The sequence below is a fragment of the Laccaria bicolor genome, genomic scaffold (genome assembly GCF_000143565.1).
Source record: "Laccaria bicolor S238N-H82 LACBIscaffold_5 genomic scaffold, whole genome shotgun sequence".
NCBI lineage: Eukaryota > Fungi > Basidiomycota > Agaricomycetes > Agaricales > Hydnangiaceae > Laccaria > Laccaria bicolor.
In genome coordinates, this window is record NW_001889876.1 from 511,396 (window position 1) to 534,262 (window position 22,867).

A 22,867-nucleotide genomic window follows, 5' to 3' on the forward strand; every position below is an offset into this window, starting at 1 on the left:
GCCATCCTAGAGAACAAAATAAATAAATTCAAGGATGTCAAAAAGCGAAGGGACAAAAATCGGACAGGACCAATAGGGATGCCAGAGCCTCCCGCTTTTATAAGATTTTCCTCCTCATCTTGTTCGTCACGCATGTAATGATGCTCATCGTCATCGGTGAAGCTGGTACGGTCCGAGTCTTCAGACGTGTCGTGGGTATTACTCCGAGCGATTTCATCACCGGTGGAACCTGGAGGCTGAACTGCGCCGGAGGTCATGCCATCCGTCTCGTCCTCTGGCAACAGGTGGGAAGTTGGAGGGGGTTGAACAAGAACCTCGGAATCAGTGGGTGATGGAGGAGAATGAGATGATGTGGGTGTGGCTATAAAGCCGGCAGCTATGGGTGGAGATTCTTCTTGATCATCGAGGGAAGGATTTTGAGTGAGAGAATCCGAGGGTTTGAGAAGGGTAATATCCTTGAGTGGGAAAGGGGGGTCTGTATCTGAGAGATGAGAGAGTTGAAGATCTTGGTTTAACTGGGATTGGTCTGGATTAACGCATGGAACGACTTTGTTGACAACACGAGATAGGAAAGAAGGACGAGAACGTGAAGGACCTGGAAGAGGTTTTATGATGGATGAGGAGGAGAGAGCAGCGGCTGAGGCTGAGGATTTGTTTGCCTTTCTGCGGTAAAAGGGTATACGCCTGCTATTTGGGGTAATGGTAGTATTTAGAGAACCCTGTTCCCTATCTGTATCATCCGAGACTGGATCCGCTGAAAGAGAATCGAGAGAAAGAGAAAGTGGGGCCTGCCCGTTGTTCAGAGAAGGATTTGAGATAGTTTCTGTAAGGATATAAACATAAAATGAAAGATGGAATTATGAGGAACATACGGGTATTGTTTACATGAGAATCTGTGGTATTCTTTGTAGATTTTGAAGAAGCGTTGGAAAAGAGACGCTGGCGCAGAGAGACTGCCGCCATGACAGGAGGATGGAACAGTGTGTTACGGTGTGACCAACTCTAGTTTGTTACATTGTGTTACAGCGTTACTTTCAGCTATTACTCAGCCTCTGACTAATACTGCAATGATATCCTTCCAAGCCAATGTCGGCCAGCCGCTCAGCCAGCCGCCTGCTCAGCAGCCAGGACAGCCAGGACAACAACAGCAGCAGCATCAACAACAGCAGCAGCAGCAGCAGCAATCGCAAGCACAACAACAATCACAGCAGCAACAACACCCCGCGATGCGTCTCAGAGACGACCCTCCTCCCATTACCCGCACTTCCAGAAAGCGCAAGTCTCCTGCTACAGATCCTCAGCAGCCACAGACCATACAGCATGTCCTTCCTCCTCCTCATGCTCTCATGCATCCATTATCCGCCCCACTTCCCCCGGGTTATCCCTATGGCCCACCTGCCGATTACACACCCGGCGGCATGCCCCCCAATCCTCCCCATCAGCATTCTCAATCACCTCCTCCCGGTTCCGCAAGCGGCCGCGCTCTGAGTTCCAGCAAGCGTGCAGAACAGAATAGAAAGGCTCAGCGGGCTTTTAGGGAGCGCAGAGATCAGTTCGTCTTTTCCTCTGCTCTTTATCTCACCTTGTTCCTTATCTTGAATCAGACACGTTAAAGCCCTCGAGTCTCGCTCTCAGCTGTTGGACGCCGCCCTTGCTTCCGCTGATGAGGCAAATCGCCGTTGGGAGGAGTGTCGTGCCCTTGTAGACCAGCTCCGCGTTGAAAATGCCGCTCTTCGTGCCGCCCTCAGCCAAGCACAACTCTTGCCCCAAAACCCTGGCAACTCCGTCCCTCACAATGGTGCGCATCAGGAAGAGGGGAAGAATCCTGATTCTTCCGATGAGTTGAAGACTAATTCAGTAGACACCGTGCCAGAATCAAAATAGGCCTCTTTAGGAGTGGTAGATTGGTTTCTTGTTAATGCCTTGTACAAATCGCCAGAGTTTTTGCATTGTCGGAAGACATCGGACAGGTGGATGTTGTGGTAGATGGACAGGAACGCTGCTGTCTTTTATGTAACCGTCTTTGTCAACATCTTTGTCATCCATGGCGGCCTCGACGAGCACCTGCTATAAATGTCCTCCTCACTCAACCCATGGATAGCTCACTACCTTCTTGATGTAGCGGAAGTACACGGCGGAAATCTGACTGCCATTCCTCCCCATTCAGGTGGGAGAAAAGCTCAGATAATAAAGGTGACATCCGCCGGTCCCGCTATCAAGTATCCCTCATCTTTCAACAGTTTTTGACATACGGTACAAAGACTGCAATTTGGGCAGAACTATCTGACGCGTCTTACAAACTTCCTGTCAAGTTTACAATAGATGCCGTCGATGAATGCGAGCGGTATGTCTGTTAGCACTTTGTCAGTGAGCAAGCTCTCTGAAGCCACCGCGATCAAGGCAACGTCGTCGACGCTTCACAGAAATCAGCCCCATGATTGTCACCGTTAAGAACTTCAAGCCGATTTTTACCAGAGTTCCTAAAGGGAATAACTTGGGGATGAGTTTGAATTCATCTCTAGTCCTGGAATGTCGTCAAGTTTCCGTCCTTGGAGCCTGCGGAGAGGCTTGCTTTGGGAATCCCAAGGAAATTGAAACCAATTCTGATCTCCGGTTGTGGTCCAGTGAGCTGAGGAAGGATGGCGGCGGCGCGTAGGTTGCAACATTATACTTCCGTGTGTGTTCAACTCATTCTTTTCCACTAGAAACATCCTACGAGATAGGAAACGAAAACTAGAACAGGTTGCATCTGAAAGCAAAGTGGATGCAGACCCACAAGACCTCCAAAAGCAACCCCCTGTCTCCCAATCGAATCCGATTCAACAAACGCGAAAACCCGTTCTAGTAGAAAGTGAAAAGCAACTGCACCGTGTAAGTGCACTTATTTTTGGAGAGAAGTTCTACGCTCAATTGACGCATGTCCAAAAGTTGAGAGGCCCACCAAAGGAAATCAGGCTTATACTCAACGATCTCCCTAGTAAGCTCAGCTGTCATTGATTGCGCGTAAACCTCATGATGGCTAGTTCATGGTGACCTCCCCAGCGCGCCTGTAATCTCGACTTCATCGCCTATGAGAACACCGGGGAGAAAAACACGCCGCAAGTACATTCTCTTCATGCTGTTATCATCTTTAACCATTTCACTTGTAGATGAACCTCCCTTGTTGCTTGGCGGGACGTCAAAGAGTGGGGCTAGCAAGGGAACCCGATCGCGCTCTGCTACTCCCATAAGTAGCTGGAGTCCAACTCCGAATCCTGTGAACAGTTCACCGGCTCGTCACGATGAAGATAACCCTTTGGAGTCAAAGACATCAGCAACAAGCGGTTTGATTGACGTCCCATCTAGCATCCCTGCGCCCACCCCAGCTCAGCGAGCAAGACCATCGCCCGCCCCGCAGTCTTCTCCAGTACCCTTTTCATCACTCCCCGTTGATGAAAGTTTACTGTCGGCGAGGAACGCAAATACCCGTGCGTCTCCTTTTTTGCAACGCGAAGTGCAGCGTAGGGTACCGCTGCCATTGCCCAAGTCTGTCATTCATGGAGATGGACCGCCCCTTGTCCTGGTTCCCAACTCTGATACTTCAGTGACAGCCTCACAGTCCATACCCCTTTCGCAATCGCAATCACAATCTCAACCTCAAAAAGGATCAAAATACTACCCAGAAGATGAGGAAGAGCCCGAGAATCAGCGAACTAATGATTTGGCACCAGAGTTGTCCAGTCAGGACGAAGTGTATGACGGTGACCAATCATCTCCAGAGCGATTCGATAAACTTAGACTTCATAAAAAAGTCGCATTCAAGCGAACTTATTCCAAGAAAAGTTTGCCGAAACCGGAAATGAACGAAGAGAAGCAGACAACGCGTGTCGTTAAAGTGTTGGACGAAGATGATGCGCAAACGGACTTGCAGCTTTTTGGCTCAAAGGGTCGCGTGGATCGAGCACGTTGTGATCCCGTACAACATGATGCAAAGGTGTGGGAGGGGCCAAGCTTTCTGCAGACCAACAAAAATTCAGGAGTGGATAGCGTTGGCTTGCTGCTTGGGGGAATAAATAACAAAGGAATGCTGGGTAAGTATCCATGGCCGACACGGACCGAATACGAGGATATTGTGTTGCGTGCAAAGGGCAAGTTATCATAGATGATTACATAATAGTTGACAATAAAGTTGAATTGTTTTTAACAATCAAACTCTGTGAAGAACTCTCGCGAATTTCTCGCAGACTCTTGTCCTCGCTTGCTCACCGTTCTCCTCATCCTCCGCAACATCCTTAGTCGTTGATCTCGTTGACAGATGCGCTCTCGGATCTGTTGAAAAAATCAGTTTTACCCCGTCATCGCCCTCGTTCGCTCTCTCTTTTTTTTCTCTCTACGTTTCTTTTCTTGGGACGCTTTATCGTCGTCCCGTTTCAACACTGTCGGCCCAACCCCGCAGCCCTTTTCCTACCTCCATCCTTGCAAACCCGTCCTTGAGGGATTTTATTTTCCTTGCCATGAGCTTCTCAATTGGAACCCTGGGTCTCGTGTCCCTCCGCAATCCTTTTGCAGAGGTGGTAGGCATGGTCTTGGGCAAGAGCGACATCAGAACTATGTTCTGCCTTGTCGTATTTTGCATTATATCTCTTATCCTTGGTGCGTCCTTTTTCCGACTTTCTTTGTCGCTTGTTGCCCACTTTACTTTTATCCACAGCATATCTAACAAATCCATCGGAAAACTCTTTTCGAGCCTATCTCACTGAACAATCTTTTCGTCACCATCTCAGTCGTTTGGACGATCACGTCGATGATGATCAAGTAGCGCAAGACGACTTCACTACCCGATCCCCACCCAAGATGCGCACAACTCCAAGCGGCCATGCCGCCAACAAATCTTCATCTTTTCACTTTGCAAATCGCGCGTCCGTGTCGCTCCGAACCCCGAAGCACGTTTTCCACAGTTTCGCCGTTTTTACCATCGCTGCCATGGTCCCTCTTTCTGAAGCGGGTGCAAGTGATGATCGTGATGGGCGGATGATATCGGATTCTTGGTATATCGGGGCATTTGGTAAATGGTGGCGAGGAGGTGTACTGGAAAATTGGTATCAGGACGTTATTGCCCGATCCAAGGACGAGGAGAGCTGGAGCTCGGGTATCCTCAGCATGAAAAGTCTTGATATGTTTCAGGACTTTAATGGTAGGTTGCACCCTCCCCATGATCTATGGACTATGACCAACGTCTCGTTCAGGATCTACGTACTCTACAAAGAATCTTCCTCCTCATTTGACCAGAGGATCTCCGCCCAGGCTTAGGAATCGGGAACGGCCTACGCAAAGGTCGACTGCCACGCCAGCTCGCAGTTCTACTCCACCGCCCCTTCCAAAGACAGCATCGTTACCTTTGCATACCACGCGATTACCGTTAGCGTCAATCGAACGGTCGTGCGATTATCTCGGTCAAGGAACACCCCATTCTCATGCTCAGCCATCTCCAGTCGACTCAATGCGAATAGGCCCCTCCCTCCCGTCTCGCTCGTCTTCTGCTGCATTTGAGCAATCCCCTGTCATTGCAGAAGTTCTTCGCCAAATATCCAGTGTCAAGTCATCTGTTTTAGAGCTTCGTTCTCAACTTAGCGAGTGCCAAACTGCTGCTTCCCAGTCTCATCATCATCTTCAAACTGAAGTAGATGCTTGTCGTGAGAGAAAACGACAGGAAGATTTGGCTCGACTTGAAATCAAATCCCGCACGAAGAGTTTAGACGATTCGAAACGTAGCGCAGAATCACTAAAAAGGGAAGCGGAAAAGAAGCTTAGGATGGTTCAAAGTGTGCATGACGGTGCGAATCAGCGCATGGATTACCTGGACAAGGAAATTGGTGACCTTGGTCTTCGTCTTCGAGAGGACCGGGATTTTCTTCAAACTCACAAGACCACCATATCCAACACGGCACTTGAAATTGCGGAAGCCCTCGAGCAGAAGAGGCAGGAGATCAAGGTCACTGAAGACGTGGTTTCTGCTCTGAACCAGAGATCCCGTGAATTAGAGGAGAAACTTTTGAAGGAGAAAGAGAGATTGAGGAATCTAAAGGAAATGGCCGACTTTCGCAAACAGGACCTCTCGCTTTCGCTTAACACGTCTGACCAACTTTGTTCTGATCCACGACTTGTGTCCTACCTGCCTGATCACGATGCTGTGAATGGCTCCACTATGGTTGTCGGACAGTGCCTGTCAACTGGGAATATAACGACACCATCCAGTCCCTGTGACGACAACTGCCTCCAAACGTTCAATCGCACATCGCCGCTATATTCTCTACAGCGCAGCCCATTTGCAGACGTCGCCCTCGGACCTATCAATCCACAAGGTTTTTTTGCTCCTGCAGACCAGAGCGACAACTCTTCCAGGTCATTTCAATCAGACACGGACGCGTTCTTGGATAGAGATTGGCGCGGAAACACATCGTACACGTCGTCCCCGACCTCGATTGGCAATCCATTCGAAATGCAACGCAGTCCTTGGTTGAAATCGCTTGATGACGAAAACCTGGACGACAGGTGTCGACGTTGGCCATTCATGGGGAAGGCGAAGAGAGGGTTGAATCCAGACGCCAAAGAGTTTAGCCTTTCCAGGAAATCTTCGCCTGGCGTCATTGGCGGGTCGTCCACTTACGACGCCCTGAATCCAAATGGTCTTGGGATATCTGCGATGACGGCATCCACAAGTAGCTCATTGTTACGGGCATTCGCTCCTTTGCCTGAAGAGCGTGAGGCTCTTCAACGGGCGTTGGGCGGATCCACGAATACGAGTTTTGAACGTCTGCCTAGCCTGAGTGATGTGGGAAGCATTTCCTCTTCCCCGTCTCATTCACACGCATTATTGCCCCATCCCCCTGCACAGGAGATGGGAAAGATGATTCCGTCGTGGTTACAGGCCCTACCTCGCATGCGCAAGGTGAATTTCAGCCCCTGGGACGACGAGGAGCCGAGTGGGCAGTTAGAGAATATGTAAATTCAAGGGAGTTTTTTTGTAAATTGCACGTGTCCAATATATGATTGCATTGTGGGCGTATAGTCATGAAGTCGTAAGTACGAGAATGCTACAAAATTGCAAACGAGCAGATAGAATGAATGTGGAGTCCTCCTGTCGAGTAAAGCGTGATCCGGGGGGTAATCGGCGGGTGGGGGTATATTAAAGGTGTGTATATACCAAAAAAAGTAAAAGAAAAGAAAAAAAAGTGGAGAAAAACTACCGAGCACCATCGAGAACACCGCGAACATCGTCAACCGTGCTCAAGTCCGCCAAAAAGGGAACTAAATCTGTCAACTCTGTGTCGTGAGGATCGTTGAACCACGAAGAGACAGGGACAGCATTGTTTGGGTGAAAGATGTATGAAGCGGGAGAGTTGTCGAGGATGATGGTGTCGGATATGGGCCGGCCCAGCTGTGACAAATCCTGCATGGGGCGTAAGAGATGAAAAATATATAAAGATGGCGTCAACCCACCTTGACATAATTTCCTTTGTGGTTGTAGCAGCTCTCTCTGAAAAGTCGATGAGAGACTACTTGATGAATATCCAGTTTGTCCAACACGGGATCTGCGTACTTGAGGGGACGTCAATGGAGAGTTTGTTTTTTTTTTTTTAAAAATAGGAGCAACCTTGCTTAAACTAGCAGTAAACACGACGACCTCGTATATTTCACCCATTTTTTTGAGAAAATTGTCAACACCTGGGCGTTTGATGACGTAAACGTTGTGCCAATGGTATTCGATTTCGACGGGTACGACGTAATCTGCTTGTTGTATTGACTGTAAAAGGGATGAGAAGGAGGGGAGGCGCACAGAACAGTCATACCTTGAAACTGCTATGCACGAGGGTCTCGTCGAGATCCAGGACGAGGCATTTTCGACCTGCGTGTTGTGGGGATATGGGGGGTAAAAGAGGTTTTGGAATGCCATCCTACGAGAGAGAAAAAAAGATAAGATTGAGAAATTGGCAAGTAAAGGGGAACTTACAGGACCGATGGGTATACCAGCGCCACCATTGAGGATGAGTTTATCCTCTTCATCCTCCTCGTCGACATGAAGGTCTTGATCGTCGTCCTCTGTGAAACTAGTACCCTCCGACTCTTCTTCCTCTGTGGAAAGGTTTTGTTTTTGGACGGAAGTTGAACCATCTGTAGAGCCTGGGGGCTGGACTGCACCAGAGGTCATGCCATGGGTTTCTTCATCCGGCAAGATTTGAATGGGGGGTGATATAATGGGTGTTTCTACAGTTGTAGATTCTGCGGGAGGAGGGGATTCTATGGTAGGAATGAGGAGAGGAGGAGGATTGGAGATAATAGGCGGTGTGACGGCAGGCTTTTCGTTTTGAGTGAGAGAGGACTTTGAGGCATGAGGAAGATCTATTTCAATGGCTGGAGAAGAAGAGATGCATGGAACGAGAATATGCAAGAGTTTTGAGAAGAAGGAGGGCTTGGGCGTAGTAGGAGGCGTGGTGGGCTCGTCGGTGGCAGGAGGAGTATTGGCGGTAGTAGTGTCAGAGGGAGCAGTCGTAACAGCAGCAGTTGCAGCGATGCCATTTGCAACACCATTGCCAGGAGACATTGCAAGTGGTAGGTAGCAAGAGGAAGAACAACAACGTGACACAACAACAACTCAAATGTCATTGTCACTCCAACTATTTCGTCTTCAACGAAAACTCGCAAACTCTGAAGCACAGGTCATAGAACTTGCTCATCTCATTAGGCAACTCAAAGAGCAAAATACTCTTCTCAATCACCAGCTTCATGACGCTGAACGCGAGTTTGACTTTTATCACGCCTGCCTCGACAATCCTCCTCCTCCAGATATCGACTATCCCCTGATATCATCTTATTATCAATATCTTTCATCCACATACAACAACCGCCTGGAAGAGGTTAATCCAACCTTTGAACACCATGCCTCTATCGCTGCAGAATTAGAGCAGGCCCAACAAGATCAGGTCACCCTTGAGGTGCAACTCGCTGATGCTACAGCCAATAATAAATCTCTCCAATCGTCTGTTGCCGTTCTAGAGCAGCAACTGGCAGACGTCAAGCGAGAATCCCAGGAAAGCGCCTCTGCCCACGCCGTCCTTCTAAACAAGGAAAAGGATTCCGTTCACAGGTTGACCATCACCGTTCAAAAATCTCGCATGGCTGAAGACGCCCTGCGTGCCGAGATTAACGAGTACCCTTTCATTTGACTCTTCATTATTTCTTCGATCTCATCTTTCCCTAGGCTCACCACGGAATTAACCGAGGCACAACATTACCAACAAGCCTACTACGCTCTTGCAGACGAAGTAGGTTCCCTCTTGGCTCGAAACCAAATTGCAGAGGAAGAGGCAACGACGCTCAGCAAATTCAATGCCCAAATTTTGGGTCACAATAACCCTGCACAGCGAATCATGTATATAGATCGAATACGAACAGAATTGGCAGAGGCGAAACATGTAATGTCTTTGCTTTGTATATCATTTCACCCCTCACACCGTCATAGAACATTGCCATGCTGACTCGAGATCAAGACGCTCTTGCAGCTGAGAACGAGAACCTGCAAAACGAACTCGATATGTACAAGTCGGTTACCGTCCCAATCACTGACAAACCTCGAACAAACTTGACACGAATTGCTCGAGTTCCTCTTGTTAATCTAAATATCCACTCGGATTCTAGCCTTGAAGAATCCATGTAACACAGAATATACCCGCTCTTCTCTCAGCCTCGGACGACATTGTCAGAATGCAATTATATTTCATGTGGCATCATTACAGCTCGGTCATCGGGAATCGTTCAATCTGCATCGAATCCACCTTCAAACAAATAATTCGCAGCGAGTTCTTCATTCTTATCACAGGCAAAGTAGGCCTCTAGCACCGCCTGACGAGGAAACCCAAGCGCTTCCAGCTGCAAAAAAAATGTCAACTATCATAACTAAAAGAAAAGAAAAGAAAAAGCCACACACCCGTTCGATTGCATCTCTTTCCTCTGCAGTAACACTAACAACGTGTGCACCAGGGGGGACCTCTTCGTCGAGTTCTACTCCAAGCAACTGTGCAAGGGCATCAGGGTTCTGGGCAAGCATTTGGGCCATGGCCGGATTCTGCATCGCGAGTTGCTGAATCAAAGGCTGTGCCATTTGAGGGTCGTCAGCCAGTTGCTGCCGCAGTTGTTGTATTTGAGGATTGTCGCGTAAGGCCTCCAAATTCAAGTGAACAGGATTCTGAGGGGCGCCAGCGGCACCGCCGGCAGCAGCAGGACCAACACCGCCCGCTTGCTGTTGCTGCTGGGCCAGCTAATCGCGAATTATCAGAATTCAATCATATATCAGCAAGGGAACCCGTGACTAGCCTGAAACAAGTTTTGAGGCTGATTTGGAGGTGGTACGTTTGCTGAGATTGGGGCAGCAGCGGCAGGTTGAGTTGCTGGAGCCGCAGTCGGTGGAGTTGGGCCAGCAGCCTCCGCCTCCAAATGGGCGGGAATCCCCTAGCAGCCCGTTAGTAGACTTCGTGAGGCAACCTGCGACAAAACGTACAGTCATTAAATATTCGACAGCTCGGTCTGCGTTGTTATAGCTAGCTCGCATCGCCCTCAATACCTGATCACGAGGAAAGCCCATTTCCGTCATATTAGTGATAGCGGATTGGAGTGCTTCGCCAGACAAAAAGGTGCTCATGTCACCAAAGGCGGGTGCTACGGCTGGTGGCGCGGTTGCTGCTGGAGTGGCTGCTGGAGTGGTTGGTTGAGTTACTGAGGTTGTGTCCGAAACCAATACGGGAGCGGGGGTGGAACTTGAAGGGGGAGCAGCGGGGGGAGCAGGGGGAGATGTATCCATCTGAACATCTTGAGGGGCTGAACTTGTCGAAGCGGTGGCAGCTGGTGTTGGTTTGGGCTGAGATACAGATGGTTCATGTAATAGTAACAAAGGGGCGAAAAGGTGCCAACTTTTGAGACCATGAGGACGAGGAAGTCCTTTTCTTTGATGCCACATGAATCTATAGTCTTATCATTGGATAGGATTTTCCCTTGATTTTGGATTAATAGGAGATCAGCAGAGAATTGAATGGACCAACCCGAATATATTATCTTCTGAGCTGCTGTAGGATGACCCTGTGATTCCTGAATCTTGTCCTTCAAGACAGCGATAGTATCTGATGTATCGATCTCTATCTAATAAATGATGAGAATAAGGATCGGTCACCGACAGCGCTGGGCTCACCTGAAAGACCTTTTGTTGGGTCGTCTTGATTGTGATCTTCATCGTGGATGGGCGGAGGAGAGTACGAAGATTACAAATTACATAAGGATGAGTTGGAAAATAATCGAATAATAAATTGCTGCTCCTCATTGCTTTCATTTACTTGCTATCGAATTTCTTGTATTGAATGCTACTTTCTTGCATCGTGCACATCCAACTAACCCAGAGCCTCGAGGCCGGAATCTCTTCAGCTACGCTACCACTATGAATCCTGCCCCCCTTTTGGACAGAGAGCCAGGCGACGAGTACCTGCGTCGTCTGGCCACTTTCATTCGAACCAACGAGAAGAGTTTGGCCGAAGCAGGCGTCACTCGACGCCGTAGAGCTCATCCCCCTCCCGTATCTCCAGGAGCCACGTCCTTACTGAACCCTCTGGGCTGGTTTGCATTCGGTACAAACCTCAGCTCGGTTTCAAAGCCCCTTGTATTTTCCACCGACACACACCATCTGTTCTACGTCTTGATGCGGCTTGAAGCTTCGGAGTATGATGTGGGCACCTTGGATGTTCACATAGAAAGTCCCTCTAGACCGATGAGTTACGTCGAGGTCTTTCCAGGAAAGGACAAATCGGATACACTCTCCCTTGCCTCCTTTCGGTCGTCCCTGTCAGTCGTATCACGCCTGTCCCTCGGAGGGGGCTGGTGGTCGCGAGGTCCCCTCCCAACTGTCGACGCCGAGCTGAAATATATCTACAGCAGCATCACTAAACTTCCAGCTCTATCAATATGTGCCCCTGGCAAGCACATCATTGACGAGTTGGTCAACGACCCTCCTGGCCAGAATGCTCTTCCTCTGGATGCCTTTAAGAATCTTCAAAGCTTGGAGTGCACGGATATCGATCCACGCACACTTTTGGGATGGGATCGTTTGGCAGAGTCGTTGAGAAGTTTGAGAATCAAGAAGAGTGGCTTGGAAGATATTTCAGATGTCCTGGTTGGGGCTGTTCTTGATGATCAGGCGAGGAGAGCGGGGAGCACCAGCCGAAAACGGAAAAGAAGGATACCCAAGTGGTGTCAGTCTCCCCTACATTGCACCCCTCTTCCAGAAACGGTTGTTGAGGAAGAGGATGGTGAGCGCGGTACCGAAACCCACCCCGAAAGCGGCTCATCGTCCCCTACACCCCATACTCAGCTATCCAGTTTGAAATGGGCTTTTCTCAAACATCTTTCCCTATCCGACAATTCCCTCACATTTCTTCCCGCTGATCCGCTTGCCTATCTAACATCATTGACCCACCTTGATCTCTCCTCCAATCTTTTTGTGTCCGTTCCTCCCAGTCTCAGTGCTCTCTACAACCTAACCTCTCTGAACCTTTCCGACAACATGATCGATTCCGTTCTGGGTATTTATTTGAACTTGGGACAAGTTCTTTCTCTCAATCTCTCTCACAATCGTCTCGAGTCCCTTTGTGGCTTGGAACGCCTGCATGCACTGGAACGGGTGGATTTGCGGTCAAACCTTATTGACGAAAGCTCAGAAGTCGGAAGGTTAGCCACTCTCCCCAATATTACTGATGTTTGGGTGGAAGGGAACCCATTTGTGGAAATCGAGGAGGCATACAGAATAAGTTGTTTTGACCACTTCTGGAAAGAAGGAAAGACCATCACCCTTGATGGAACACCACCAGGGTTCTATGAAAGACGAAACCTCACCGTTTCTCCCCCTGAGCAAATGTCTTCGAATCGCGCACCCTTGATTGCCCATTCGCCCCCCGTCGTCTCCGTAGGCCATGCTCATGTCCATGCCAACCGTTCAGATCATCCCTCTCCACCCACACTACCAACGCCGCCTTCATCAAATCCTTCGCCCCATCTTGCACCTGTAACCGCTGTGAGCGTCAGCGGAAAGCCGCGGCGAAAGCAGCTGAAACGTATTGTCGATTTTGAAGATAGCCGGAGTGATTCTGGCTCGCGAGCGCCATCTCACTCAAGGATGCGTTCTGAAGAGTCACGCGTTGAAAAACGTCAGGCGAAGATGCGACGAGAGGAATCCCACACTTCTGAAGTGACTGACCAAGGTGGCATTGCTCCCGAGGATATAACATCACCATCACAAGATAAATCAACAAAGATGGCCTCGATAGACTTTGAGGGAAGAAGTCCGCGTCGTCCGCGTCACAGCCGGTACCAAACAGACATCTCACCACCTTCCGAGTTTGGTACGGGTGCAGTAATGGCAGACGCACCTTTGACGCCATCTTCGCTGAGGAAGAGTCGGGGAGCAACAATGTCTGGGAAGCGACGGACGCGTGTGAGCGCTTCGATTTACGAAGCCCCGTCTTCCGCGTCGGATGAGGAGGGCATGAAGGGCAACGGGGAGGCGTATCGACGGCGGATTGAGGCGCTGAAACAAGACATGGGGGATGGGTGGTTGAAGGTATTTAGCCAGAGCCAGATGAAGAGGGATATAGCTGGGGATGTTCGGTGAGATATATGATTTAACTGGTGATATCTGTGATACCTTGCGATATATCATGAACCTCGTATTTAGTTCTGTGCGTATCTACTATCTTACTTAGGAGTTGTGTGACTGTTTGCTATCTTGGTCACAGTGTGACTGGTTGTGTTTCTTCCTCACTACCAGACGTGCGCTGAACTTGCGCCAGAAACTTTGGTTTTTTTTCTGACTTTTTCTTTGCTCTCGCTGCGGCAGCCATCCCGCCCTTCGTCGTTCTTTACCTATCAGTCGACACTGACTATTCACCACCATGGGGGCTAATCTTTCGAAGGCGCTGGGTACGCTCCTTCTCAACACTCGTTTCCATCACGTCGCTCACCCCTTCTAGGGAAGATTTTTGGGAACAAGGAAATGAGGTTGTTAATGTTGGGGCTTGACGCTGCCGGGAAAACTAGTCAGTTGGGTCAACTCGTTCTTGCTTGCCTTACTGACCTCCACGTCCCACCAGCTATTCTTTACAAACTCAAGCTGAATCAATCTGTTACTACTATTCCAACCGGTGCGTCTTCCCTATCTCTGTCAAATACAAGTGCCTGACGTTCCCAACTCCAGTTGGTTTCAACGTGGAAACGGTGACCTATAAGAATGTCAAGTTCAACGTCTGGGATGTCGGAGGTCAAGATAAGATCAGACCTCTATGGCGGCACTATTATACCGGAACACAAGGCCTCGTTTTTGTGGTCGACAGCCAAGACCGGGAACGTATTGACGAAGCCAAGCAAGAGCTGCATCGAATCTTGAGCGATCGAGAGATGAAGGAATGCTTGCTCCTTGTTTTTGCGAACAAGCAGGATCTTCCAGGAGGTGTGTACCCAACTTGTTCTTCACAGCTCTTTATTGACCACGCCATTAGCAATGTCACCAGCGGAAGTGACAGAAAAACTTGGTTTGCACAGAATGAGGGACCGCTCGTGGTATGTGCATCCGAGGTATGGACATATTGCTTCCCCCGTTTTGTCTGCGGCTGAATAAACTCTTTTCAAGTTGCGCCACCACAGGTGAAGGTCTGTTTGAGGGTCTCCAATGGCTTTCGCAAAACGTCAAGAAGCGCCAGCCATGATTGCTCATTTCTTTAATTTTGATATCTTCTTTTACACTTTTCCTGGCTTTTCTGACCCTTTCCACTCTTATGGGATATCCTGTTGTGCATACAATTCCCCCTCTCTAAATACCCTTGTCTACTACTCATGGCCAAGCACGAACACGTACGAACGGACATTTTTTACCCATGTCCAGCACGTCCTAAACCATCAACCATATACACCCTCTCCGTCTCTCAGTAGTAGATATCTCTACGGTGATTCTTAATATTTGCTCTAATGGATGATTGGCTTTAACTTCAGATTGACGCTGCTTATATAAGAAATGTCGTGCTCTACTTGGACCAGGTACAAAATTTTGTTTTCGTCAATAAAATCATGCCACAGCCTGCAGGACACATCTTTTATCCGCCACACCCATGTTCTCAGCTCTGCGTCTGAGTGCGACTAGGACTTTTGCTACCAACGCCGCCGTCGATGGATTCAATGGCGCCATTGGAAATACTCCTTTAGTGCGCCCTACCCTCTGCCCATCAGATTCAATCCTCAACGTCTCCTTACCTATAGATTTATCTAAAGCATCTTTCTGAACGTACTGGAGCTCAAATATTCGGAAAGGCTGAATTTCAAAATCCTGGAGGAAGTGTCAAAGATCGCGCCGCACTTGGACTCATTCGAGACGCAGAGAACAAAGGCTTGTACGTCCCCGTTTTCCCATCAGGTATCCCCGGAATAACATTCGTTGCGCTGCTAGAATCAAACCTGGAGGTACAGTTGTCGAAGGCACAGCAGGAAATACTGGCATTGGCCTCGCCCACGTCTGTCGAGCAAAAGGCTACAAATGTGTAATTTACATGCCCGATACTCAGGTAGTGCACAACACCGAAGAACTACTCCTTGTTCTCATATCCCATCCCAGAGTCAAGAGAAAATCGATCTCCTTCGTATGCTCGGTGCTGATGTGCGGCCCGTCCCAGCCGTTGCGTTTGAGAATCCAAAAAACTATAATCATCAAGCTCAAGAATATGCGGAGGGTCTTTCGAATGCCATTTGGACAGACCAGTTCGACAACGTTGCCAATGCAGATGCTCACTACACATCCACGGGCCCTGAAATCTGGGAGCAGACACAAGGGCAGTTGGATGGCTTTGTTTGTGCGACTGGAACTGGTGGAACACTGGCTGGCGTTGGGAAGTACCTCAAGGAGAAAAGCGGAGGCAAGACACAAATATGGCTAGCCGACCCTCCCGGGAGTGTTCTCACAAGTTATATCACGAGTGGCGGTAAACTGGTTGAGAGATCAGGCAGCTCCATCACAGAAGGTGTGTGTGCTGGGTGCTCTACAGCAAAGCAAACAATCCAACTTCCTTTTTCTAGGTATTGGTCAGGGGCGCATCACGGATAACCTTGGAACGTTTGTGAACGAGTTGTCGGGCGCATTTACAGTTCCCGATGAAAAGTCAATTGAGATGGTATATGAGCTGCTGGATACAGAAGGGCTCTACCTCGGCGCAAGCTCTGCCCTGAATGTCGTCGCTGCCGTAGAACTCGCCCAGAGATTGGGAAAAGGTACGCGCTACGCTCCACGCAAGGCGACAATAATGATTCCCATTCCATTGGCAGGTTCCAGAATCGCAACAATACTCTGTGATGGAGCATATCGATATCAGAGCAGGCTATTCTCGAAAAAGTGGCTCGTAAGCAAGGGCTTGGAGAACGCTATTCCAGAACATTTGAAGAAGTACTCTGTACTCGAGTAACTAGATAGGTTGGCCGCATTCTGGAAATCCCTTGATTTCAGCTTTAGAGAAATCAAAGTGTTGCTTACAATTCGGCAATGTATTGTCCTGTTCCTTTGCCTGTGGCCGCAAGAAACCAGCTCCAGGTTCGTGAAAGGAGTGGGGGTAGTTGATTAATTAGTGAATACATTACTTCTAATTGTCCCCTGCCCATTAATATGTCCTACTGCGACTCGGGAGGTGGCGGCGAAGTACTTGCTTCGTTCTTGACACCACCTGCCAACTCTGCCTCTGATTGAGCTTCCGTTGTCTTCAGCTGAGCCTCTATTCGTTCTCGAGCGCGGACAACTTTGGATTGCAGGTAGTGTGAGTGTGAAGGCAATGCCTGTTTTTTTGGCACAGGCTTGTCTGGTTTAGGATGTGGTGCGTTACTTTTGTATAAATGCTCGTAATTCTGCGTTGTAAAAGAAGTTAGGTCGAGACAACTAGGTCAAAAGTAAGAATAAACGCACCTTCATAATCTGCTCCATAGGGGTTTCACGCTTCACATTCAAAATTAAGTGCGCCTCATCGAGTGTCATGCGGTGCTGGCGCGTAAGATGGTCTGTTGCAGAGCCAGAGTTCGCATTACCGACGCCAGCGACATCATTTCCCAACACTCCCTGCGGTGAGGTCTTAGCGTCTGTGGATATGTTAACAGACGAGTTTGAGTGGTTGTTGGAGACGAACTTTTCACCGCCTGTCTCCCTGCTTCCAAAAATGCTTTTCCTACAGCCCTGGAGCCTGAAATGAATATTTGGACGATGACTCGCGGGGAAGCCTGTTACGTTGGGTTGGAATAAGTCACATTCAAGGATATTTTGAATGAGAAAGCTTGGAACTGACCATATTGCAAGGGGCTGGAAGCAAGGACGAGTACCGCACGTGACGAGAACTGCAAAAAAAGTCACTGTGCAGTGTACACCTTCTTGCAGCGCACGACAATGGATTCTACCCAGCTTTACGCGTCCTCATCCAAGTCATCGTTGAAAAAGCGCAAGTCTCCTGACGGCGCAGGACCGAATATCTCTACAAAAAAACGAAGAAAATCAGACAGCACTGACGACACCGATTGCGAATTCCATGTCGCCAGCGCATCGCTCATTCTCTCCATTCCACCTACGTTTGCCGCTAACCCGAGAATTGGAGCAGAAGAAATGCTTGATTCCATGGTCATGAGGTCAGTGCGGCGATATTATTACCGGCTACGCCATAACTCAGCAAACGCCAGGTATATCCCTGCGTTTCAGGGCGTTGTACTGGCGCACTCGAATCTTAAATTTCAAGATCAAAATGCCATCATTAAAATGGATTGCCCATTTTTAGTGTGCAGCGTCAGTTTTGACGCGACTGTGTGGAGTCCCCGTGTTGGAATGAAACTAGGCGAGTTTGCCTCTTATTTTTACGAACTACGCTTTCTGACGTGCGACAATCTATTAGTTGGCAAGGTGAACTTGTGCTCACCCGACCACATTTCTCTTCTCGTACACCGCACCTTCAACGTCTCAATACCCCGACATCATATACCAGCCGATGAATGGGATTTCGAGTATGGTCCTGCCGAGAACGACCCCGAGTATGGCCAAGGCGCACAGGAAAACAACGATGAAATGGTAGCAGACAATATGACAAAGAAGCAGAACAATGATGGTGGAGGAAAGTGGGTTCGCCGAATTACTGGACATCGAATAGGAAACAAGGACGGGTTTTTGGAGTTCACCGTTGTTGGGTGCGTTGTCTTTACCTTTCTAAAAGAAACCAATTTATCATGTGCACAGATTAACAGTGGCAAACGAAATGCTCTCCTTACTTGGATCAATCCAGCCCGACCCATTTTCTCCAGAACATACCATTCGCCCTCAATCGAAGAAAGAAATACATTCGGAAGTGGAGGAGGATGTTGTCGAGGAGAAGTCTGAGCTAGATGATGGCATAGACGACGACAGCGACGAAGATACATTCACGATGCTGGGTAAACAAGCCGACCAAGCGGCCCTGCGGGAGGCTAAGCGCAAGGCGAAGGAGGACCAGGAGAAACCAGAGAAGAAAAAGAAACGGAAAGACGGGGAGAGCGAGATGGAGTTTAAAAAGTCAAAGAAACATAAAAAGCGATGATATATATATAAAAGACGCGTTCCCACTGCAATCGTTGAATTATTCGCAACATCCAACAGGGATATGTAAATTTTTCGAACCTCAAAACGCGACTGGTCTGATGAAGTATGCACTCAATTTCTGACTGTCGTGGCATAACTTGCACGCTCAATGGCGAGGGCGGTATTACTGAGTATATTAATCCAAAAAGATTCCTCATAGAATGCTCAACTTTGTGAGCATTTTAATTTTGATAAAAAGTAATCAGAGACTAGGGGGACCTCGACCCCTTCTCAACTTTTCTCTCACTTCATCGGCCACACGCTGTGTCCCTGCGCTGCCCGCCCAGCCCCTTCGACCCAGCCAGCCTACCAGTCTAGGTGTAACTGCGGCTGTCAGGCCGACACGAACTGGGAGGAAGAGTGTCTTGTGAATGGTGTATGCCAAAACGAGTATAGCATAGAAGCCCTCCTGTCCACTTTGTGCTTGCGGTGGATGAATATTATCTATCTCGTCCAAGCCTGGCTCAGCTGGCCTGGTGGGAAGGAAGTCGAAGACAAATGATTTGATGCTGGCGACAGCATGAGAAACGTATTCTGCGCCCAAAAGGTTGACGCCCACAAAAGCAACGCCAAAGTCGAGAGCCGACAACACTAGATAGACACCCAAGGCGTACCATCCATAAGATTTAATGAGGTGTTTAAGGCGCTGGGAAAGAGTGGCATCCGGGGGAAGGTTGGATTGGGGGTTTGACGTTGTTGTTGACGTAAATCGAGCGGGAAATTTTGGGCAAAAGCGGGAACTTGTCGAACAAAGTGATTTGGGGGTCGAGCGAAGTGGTTTTGAGGTCAAGCGCAAGGATGAAGTTGGCAGCAAAGGAGCGGTTGCGCGAGGAATAAAAGCTCGAAAGGCGGACAGACGGACCATGTCAATACTTTTGGTGTTAGGTGGTTAAATTATTACATTTACAGCAATTTACATAAACATGTCACGGCGATAGCCGGTGGTCATAAAAATCTTATCTTCAAAACCGTTTCCTGATTGGAAAATGTATCCTATCGACATCCATGTCCACAGAAGATTATCAGGCCCCCTTCGAGGGCCCAGAAAAACTTCTTGAAATATGGTTCACCCCTTCAGCTGGTAACCTTCGTCATGTCCATCGCCAGCTATGGGAAGACATGCTCGACATTGTTCAATGCAAAGTCCTCAGCGTCGTACATGGTTCGGAAATGGACGCTTACTTATTAAGGTGGTGCTTTCCATCTAAATTTACTTTGACTACCACTTAATTCATCCTAGCGAATCCTCTTTTTTCGTTTTTCCTCATCGTCTAATCCTCAAAACTTGCGGTACAACGCTCAACCTTCTTGGTCTGCCTAGGATTCTGGAAATCGCCGCCAATCACGCCAATCTTCCCTCCGTTGATCGATGCTTTTATTCTCGAAAATCGTTCATGTTCCCTGAACGCCAGTCGGGTCCCCACCGCGATTGGAAGGAAGAAGTCCAGTATCTTGACAACATTTTTACGAACGGGGCCGCCTACACCATCGGAAAGGTAAATGGCGACCATTGGCTGCTCTATATAATGGAGCAGCCATCCGGTGATACCCCCCATCCTCATTCTCCCGAAGATGCTCCGCATAAAGCGGAAGGCAAACATTCCGATTATACCATTGAAATTCTCATGAGCGGCCTCTCACATGACGCCCGCCAACCCTTCTTTTCACCTGCCAACGATCTCGTAGACTCCCCTTCACATGCTCAACTCCTTTCTAAGAGGCTCGGAATTTCTGGCATATTTCCCCCTCACCTAACAACGCTTGATGCGTTCAGTTTCAACCCCTGCGGGTACTCTTCGAATGCCCTTATAAAATGGGAAGAGGACCTCCAAAACATAGGCTGCGATGCAACTATAGATGGAAGTGAATCGCAAGGGGGTGAAGGTTATTATACCATTCACGTCACCCCAGAGGAGGGTTGGTCGTACGCGAGCTTCGAGTGCAACATACCACTTTCACTACGGCCGACGAAAGCCAGCGAGGAAGCGATTCCAGACCTACAGTCCCTTGTCAAGCGTGTCGTCAGCATATTCGAGCCCAGTCGCATAACCTTGACCTTGTTCATATCCAGCGAGGACAATGATGCTGATGGAGAGAGCGCAGTTGAAAGGGCACAAAGGGCATTTAAAGCGGCCCTTACGGGGTGCCCTGGTGATCAGGGTAGAAATGCACAGGTCTACAAAAGGACGGACAAGATCAACTATGGCTTTGGAGGATATGACCTTGCATTTGCAAGTTTTGAATTGAAGTAGAATAAATATAATGATAACATATTTTTAACCTTTCACCATGTCCACAAACCCTTCTCATATCCTCATTGCCCGTAACTCTCGTGGCCTCAACAACCCAGCAGCATCGTTGAGCTCTCCTACGGAGACACATGCAGCAGCGTCTGGCATCTTTCGCTCTTCTGGCTCGCCACCTTGGCTTCTCGAAGAGTGCGAGGCAGATGATATCGTTTCGGAACTGAGCACCGATTCTGACGACGAAGCCATTGAAATCGACGATACCTTTGCAAAGCACAATAGATTTCCGGGGACCGTCAAGATTGTTGTTGAGAGCACTACCTTTTGGTTCGGTCAATTCGCGTCAGTTCGCATAATGAGCCACACTTCCTTTTTCTAGGGCGCACAAGGAGGTCCTTTTCTTTGCATCCCCCTTTTTTGAAGCTGCTTTGAGCGGAAATTGGTCCGAGACTGGTCGACCACCGTCCATGTCTTCTGTCATCACAATATCGCAACCGCCATCCATACCAGGGGGTAAATCGGTCCCTGAAGTCCCTACCGAGATGACCTTTGCCCCTATGGATCCAGATGCCGAAGACCTGGAAGCCGCACCAGATGTTAAAAGTGATGGCGAAAACAGTGATCTTGAAGCAACAACGGAGCAAGCCAAAGCGCAAGCCAGGAATAGCAGCCTGGCCAAGTTACAGGGCACTTCTTCAAGTAGTCATCCCGATGATAATCACATAATAAAGAAACTTCCTCCAGCCCAAGCCACTGTGCGGCGACGCGTAAAGAATGGTCCGGACGCGGTTGTTGTCCTCAAAGAAGAAAAGGTGGGCTTATTCTTGAAGAATCTCCCAATATCTATGATGATTAGTCGACTTAGGCGAGCACCTTTCACGATTTTCTCAAATTTGTGTACCCACAGTAAGCTTTTGCTTTCTCCTTAGTTTTCAAAGTCTCATAATCCCATCAGCTTAGAGTGCACGATTGCCTGGAATAACGTTGAGAGCCTCATGAACATCTCACACAAGCTTTGCGTGCCCTCTTTGCAAAAAGAATGCCTCACGTTTCTTCTTACACACGCTGCTGGGAGGCCTATAAAGGCCATGCGAATTGCTGAACTCTTCGAAGAGGAAGAGTTATATCGTGAATCCAGTCGTTTTGTTCTTGATAACCCCGGAGGGTGGGCGGAGCAAGAGCTCAGCACCCTTAGCCAGGAAACACTGTTAAAATTAGAAAAAAGGTAGGTCTTTCTTCATTCCCGACTACAGCATTTGATGAAACATACAAGGCGGAACTGGTTTCTGGAGCGGGTGTTGAAACTTGGTTTGACCTTGGTCGCAAAGGAATATCAATGCGTATGCTCTGTCCCTTTGAAACATGAAAGAATTGGTCGTCTTTGACTATCGTTTGATCCTTTAGTGTCCGACCTGTCCAGACTCTTTAATCTGTGCTCGTCAGCTCGAGGAAAAGTGGAGACAAGCATACCACTCCGTTTTTCGTTTTGGTAAATATCTCTTAGCTTTGGCGCAAATTATCGTTAACGATTTGCAAAGGCCCGCCGCAGCCTTCTATGGTATTCCGTTATCTTCGCATGTTGGAAGGGGTTAGCCCTCCCCTTTCACTCACTCAGACTGCTTGCCAAGCTAGTGCCAAGGCCTTTACCGCTACTCGTACGTCAAGGCGACACATCTATTACCCACTACTAATACCTCTTCTAGTTTTTGACAGAATGTTCTCTCTAGGCATGCGAGGAAATGGCGCCGATACAGCACCCCTCGGTGCCCGCGTTTCAGCGGCAGCTGTCGCTGGTGCTGCTACTGGGCCCCGCCGCCACTTCCTCTATTGCACGTTGAAGTCAGACGTATCGCAGAAGCCACGGAAATCTAGAGAGCAGGGAACATAGGCGAACCATATGCCACGTCAACCAGGTATATCTGATTGTAGTATT

The 22,867-nt window shown here is 48.7% G+C and overlaps 12 protein-coding genes across 12 annotated transcripts; 8 read left to right on the top strand and 4 right to left on the bottom strand.

Annotated features, from left to right (window-relative positions):
- Positions 1–140: 140 nt before the first annotated feature.
- Positions 141–6,985, top strand: LACBIDRAFT_293033 (uncharacterized protein; the record flags this gene model as incomplete). Its single annotated transcript, XM_001877286.1, has 13 exons — positions 141–324; positions 912–980; positions 1,027–1,552; positions 1,605–1,798; positions 2,123–2,167; positions 2,241–2,253; positions 2,358–2,367; positions 2,523–2,624; positions 2,743–2,977; positions 3,150–4,070; positions 4,549–4,632; positions 4,691–5,173; positions 5,226–6,985. The coding sequence occupies 13 exons, from the start codon at positions 141–143 to the stop codon at positions 6,983–6,985; spliced, it is 4,626 nt and encodes a 1,541-aa protein (XP_001877321.1).
- Positions 6,986–7,222: 237 nt separating this feature from the next.
- On the bottom strand, positions 7,223–7,922 carry LACBIDRAFT_246766 (uncharacterized protein; the record flags this gene model as incomplete). The annotated part of the gene is made up of 4 exons (XM_001877664.1): positions 7,223–7,429; positions 7,480–7,578; positions 7,634–7,783; positions 7,830–7,922. Coding segments are annotated over 4 exons (549 nt in total), but the record flags the coding sequence as incomplete, so codon positions are not given.
- Positions 7,923–7,990: 68 nt separating this feature from the next.
- Positions 7,991–8,599, bottom strand: LACBIDRAFT_172545 (uncharacterized protein; the record flags this gene model as incomplete). The annotated part of the gene is made up of 1 exon (XM_001877665.1): positions 7,991–8,599. A coding segment is annotated over exon 1 (591 nt), but the record flags the coding sequence as incomplete, so codon positions are not given.
- Positions 8,600–8,636: 37 nt separating this feature from the next.
- Positions 8,637–9,694, top strand: LACBIDRAFT_313586 (uncharacterized protein; the record flags this gene model as incomplete). The annotated part of the gene is made up of 3 exons (XM_001877287.1): positions 8,637–9,187; positions 9,239–9,452; positions 9,500–9,694. The coding sequence occupies 3 exons, from the start codon at positions 8,637–8,639 to the stop codon at positions 9,692–9,694; spliced, it is 960 nt and encodes a 319-aa protein (XP_001877322.1).
- Positions 9,695–9,792: 98 nt separating this feature from the next.
- On the bottom strand, positions 9,793–11,260 carry LACBIDRAFT_247017 (uncharacterized protein; the record flags this gene model as incomplete). Its single annotated transcript, XM_001877666.1, has 7 exons — positions 9,793–9,906; positions 9,965–10,272; positions 10,347–10,485; positions 10,535–10,891; positions 10,945–11,024; positions 11,073–11,169; positions 11,219–11,260. 7 exons carry the CDS (start codon positions 11,258–11,260, stop codon positions 9,793–9,795), a joined length of 1,137 nt encoding a protein of 378 aa, XP_001877701.1.
- A 201-nt stretch (positions 11,261–11,461) lies between these two features.
- LACBIDRAFT_313588 (putative leucine-rich protein) lies at positions 11,462–13,684 on the top strand (the record flags this gene model as incomplete). The annotated part of the gene is made up of 1 exon (XM_001877288.1): positions 11,462–13,684. The coding sequence occupies one exon, from the start codon at positions 11,462–11,464 to the stop codon at positions 13,682–13,684; it is 2,223 nt and encodes a 740-aa protein (XP_001877323.1).
- Positions 13,685–13,856: 172 nt separating this feature from the next.
- On the top strand, positions 13,857–15,049 carry LACBIDRAFT_172605 (uncharacterized protein). The gene is made up of 6 exons (XM_001877289.1): positions 13,857–13,992; positions 14,043–14,108; positions 14,163–14,213; positions 14,267–14,518; positions 14,568–14,643; positions 14,699–15,049. Exons 1-6 carry the CDS (start codon positions 13,965–13,967, stop codon positions 14,772–14,774), a joined length of 549 nt encoding a protein of 182 aa, XP_001877324.1. The 5' UTR covers positions 13,857–13,964; the 3' UTR covers positions 14,775–15,049.
- Positions 15,050–15,173: 124 nt separating this feature from the next.
- On the top strand, positions 15,174–16,514 carry LACBIDRAFT_246677 (uncharacterized protein; the record flags this gene model as incomplete). The annotated part of the gene is made up of 6 exons (XM_001877290.1): positions 15,174–15,266; positions 15,322–15,452; positions 15,509–15,623; positions 15,674–16,076; positions 16,132–16,323; positions 16,378–16,514. The coding sequence occupies 6 exons, from the start codon at positions 15,174–15,176 to the stop codon at positions 16,512–16,514; spliced, it is 1,071 nt and encodes a 356-aa protein (XP_001877325.1).
- A 202-nt stretch (positions 16,515–16,716) lies between these two features.
- On the bottom strand, positions 16,717–17,381 carry LACBIDRAFT_313591 (uncharacterized protein; the record flags this gene model as incomplete). The annotated part of the gene is made up of 4 exons (XM_001877667.1): positions 16,717–16,947; positions 17,006–17,175; positions 17,223–17,313; positions 17,379–17,381. The coding sequence occupies 4 exons, from the start codon at positions 17,379–17,381 to the stop codon at positions 16,717–16,719; spliced, it is 495 nt and encodes a 164-aa protein (XP_001877702.1).
- Positions 17,382–17,476: 95 nt separating this feature from the next.
- LACBIDRAFT_293037 (uncharacterized protein) lies at positions 17,477–18,647 on the top strand (the record flags this gene model as incomplete). Its single annotated transcript, XM_001877291.1, has 4 exons — positions 17,477–17,712; positions 17,764–17,915; positions 17,973–18,261; positions 18,311–18,647. 4 exons carry the CDS (start codon positions 17,477–17,479, stop codon positions 18,645–18,647), a joined length of 1,014 nt encoding a protein of 337 aa, XP_001877326.1.
- Positions 18,648–19,683: 1,036 nt separating this feature from the next.
- Positions 19,684–20,985, top strand: LACBIDRAFT_172677 (uncharacterized protein). Its single transcript, XM_001877292.1, has 3 exons — positions 19,684–19,878; positions 19,929–20,790; positions 20,848–20,985. The coding sequence occupies exons 1-3, from the start codon at positions 19,694–19,696 to the stop codon at positions 20,938–20,940; spliced, it is 1,140 nt and encodes a 379-aa protein (XP_001877327.1). The 5' UTR covers positions 19,684–19,693; the 3' UTR covers positions 20,941–20,985.
- Positions 20,978–22,822, top strand: LACBIDRAFT_246724 (uncharacterized protein; the record flags this gene model as incomplete). Its single annotated transcript, XM_001877293.1, has 7 exons — positions 20,978–21,261; positions 21,314–21,746; positions 21,800–21,840; positions 21,890–22,159; positions 22,208–22,274; positions 22,339–22,423; positions 22,473–22,822. The coding sequence occupies 7 exons, from the start codon at positions 20,978–20,980 to the stop codon at positions 22,820–22,822; spliced, it is 1,530 nt and encodes a 509-aa protein (XP_001877328.1).
- Between the last annotated feature and the right edge of the window lie 45 nt (positions 22,823–22,867).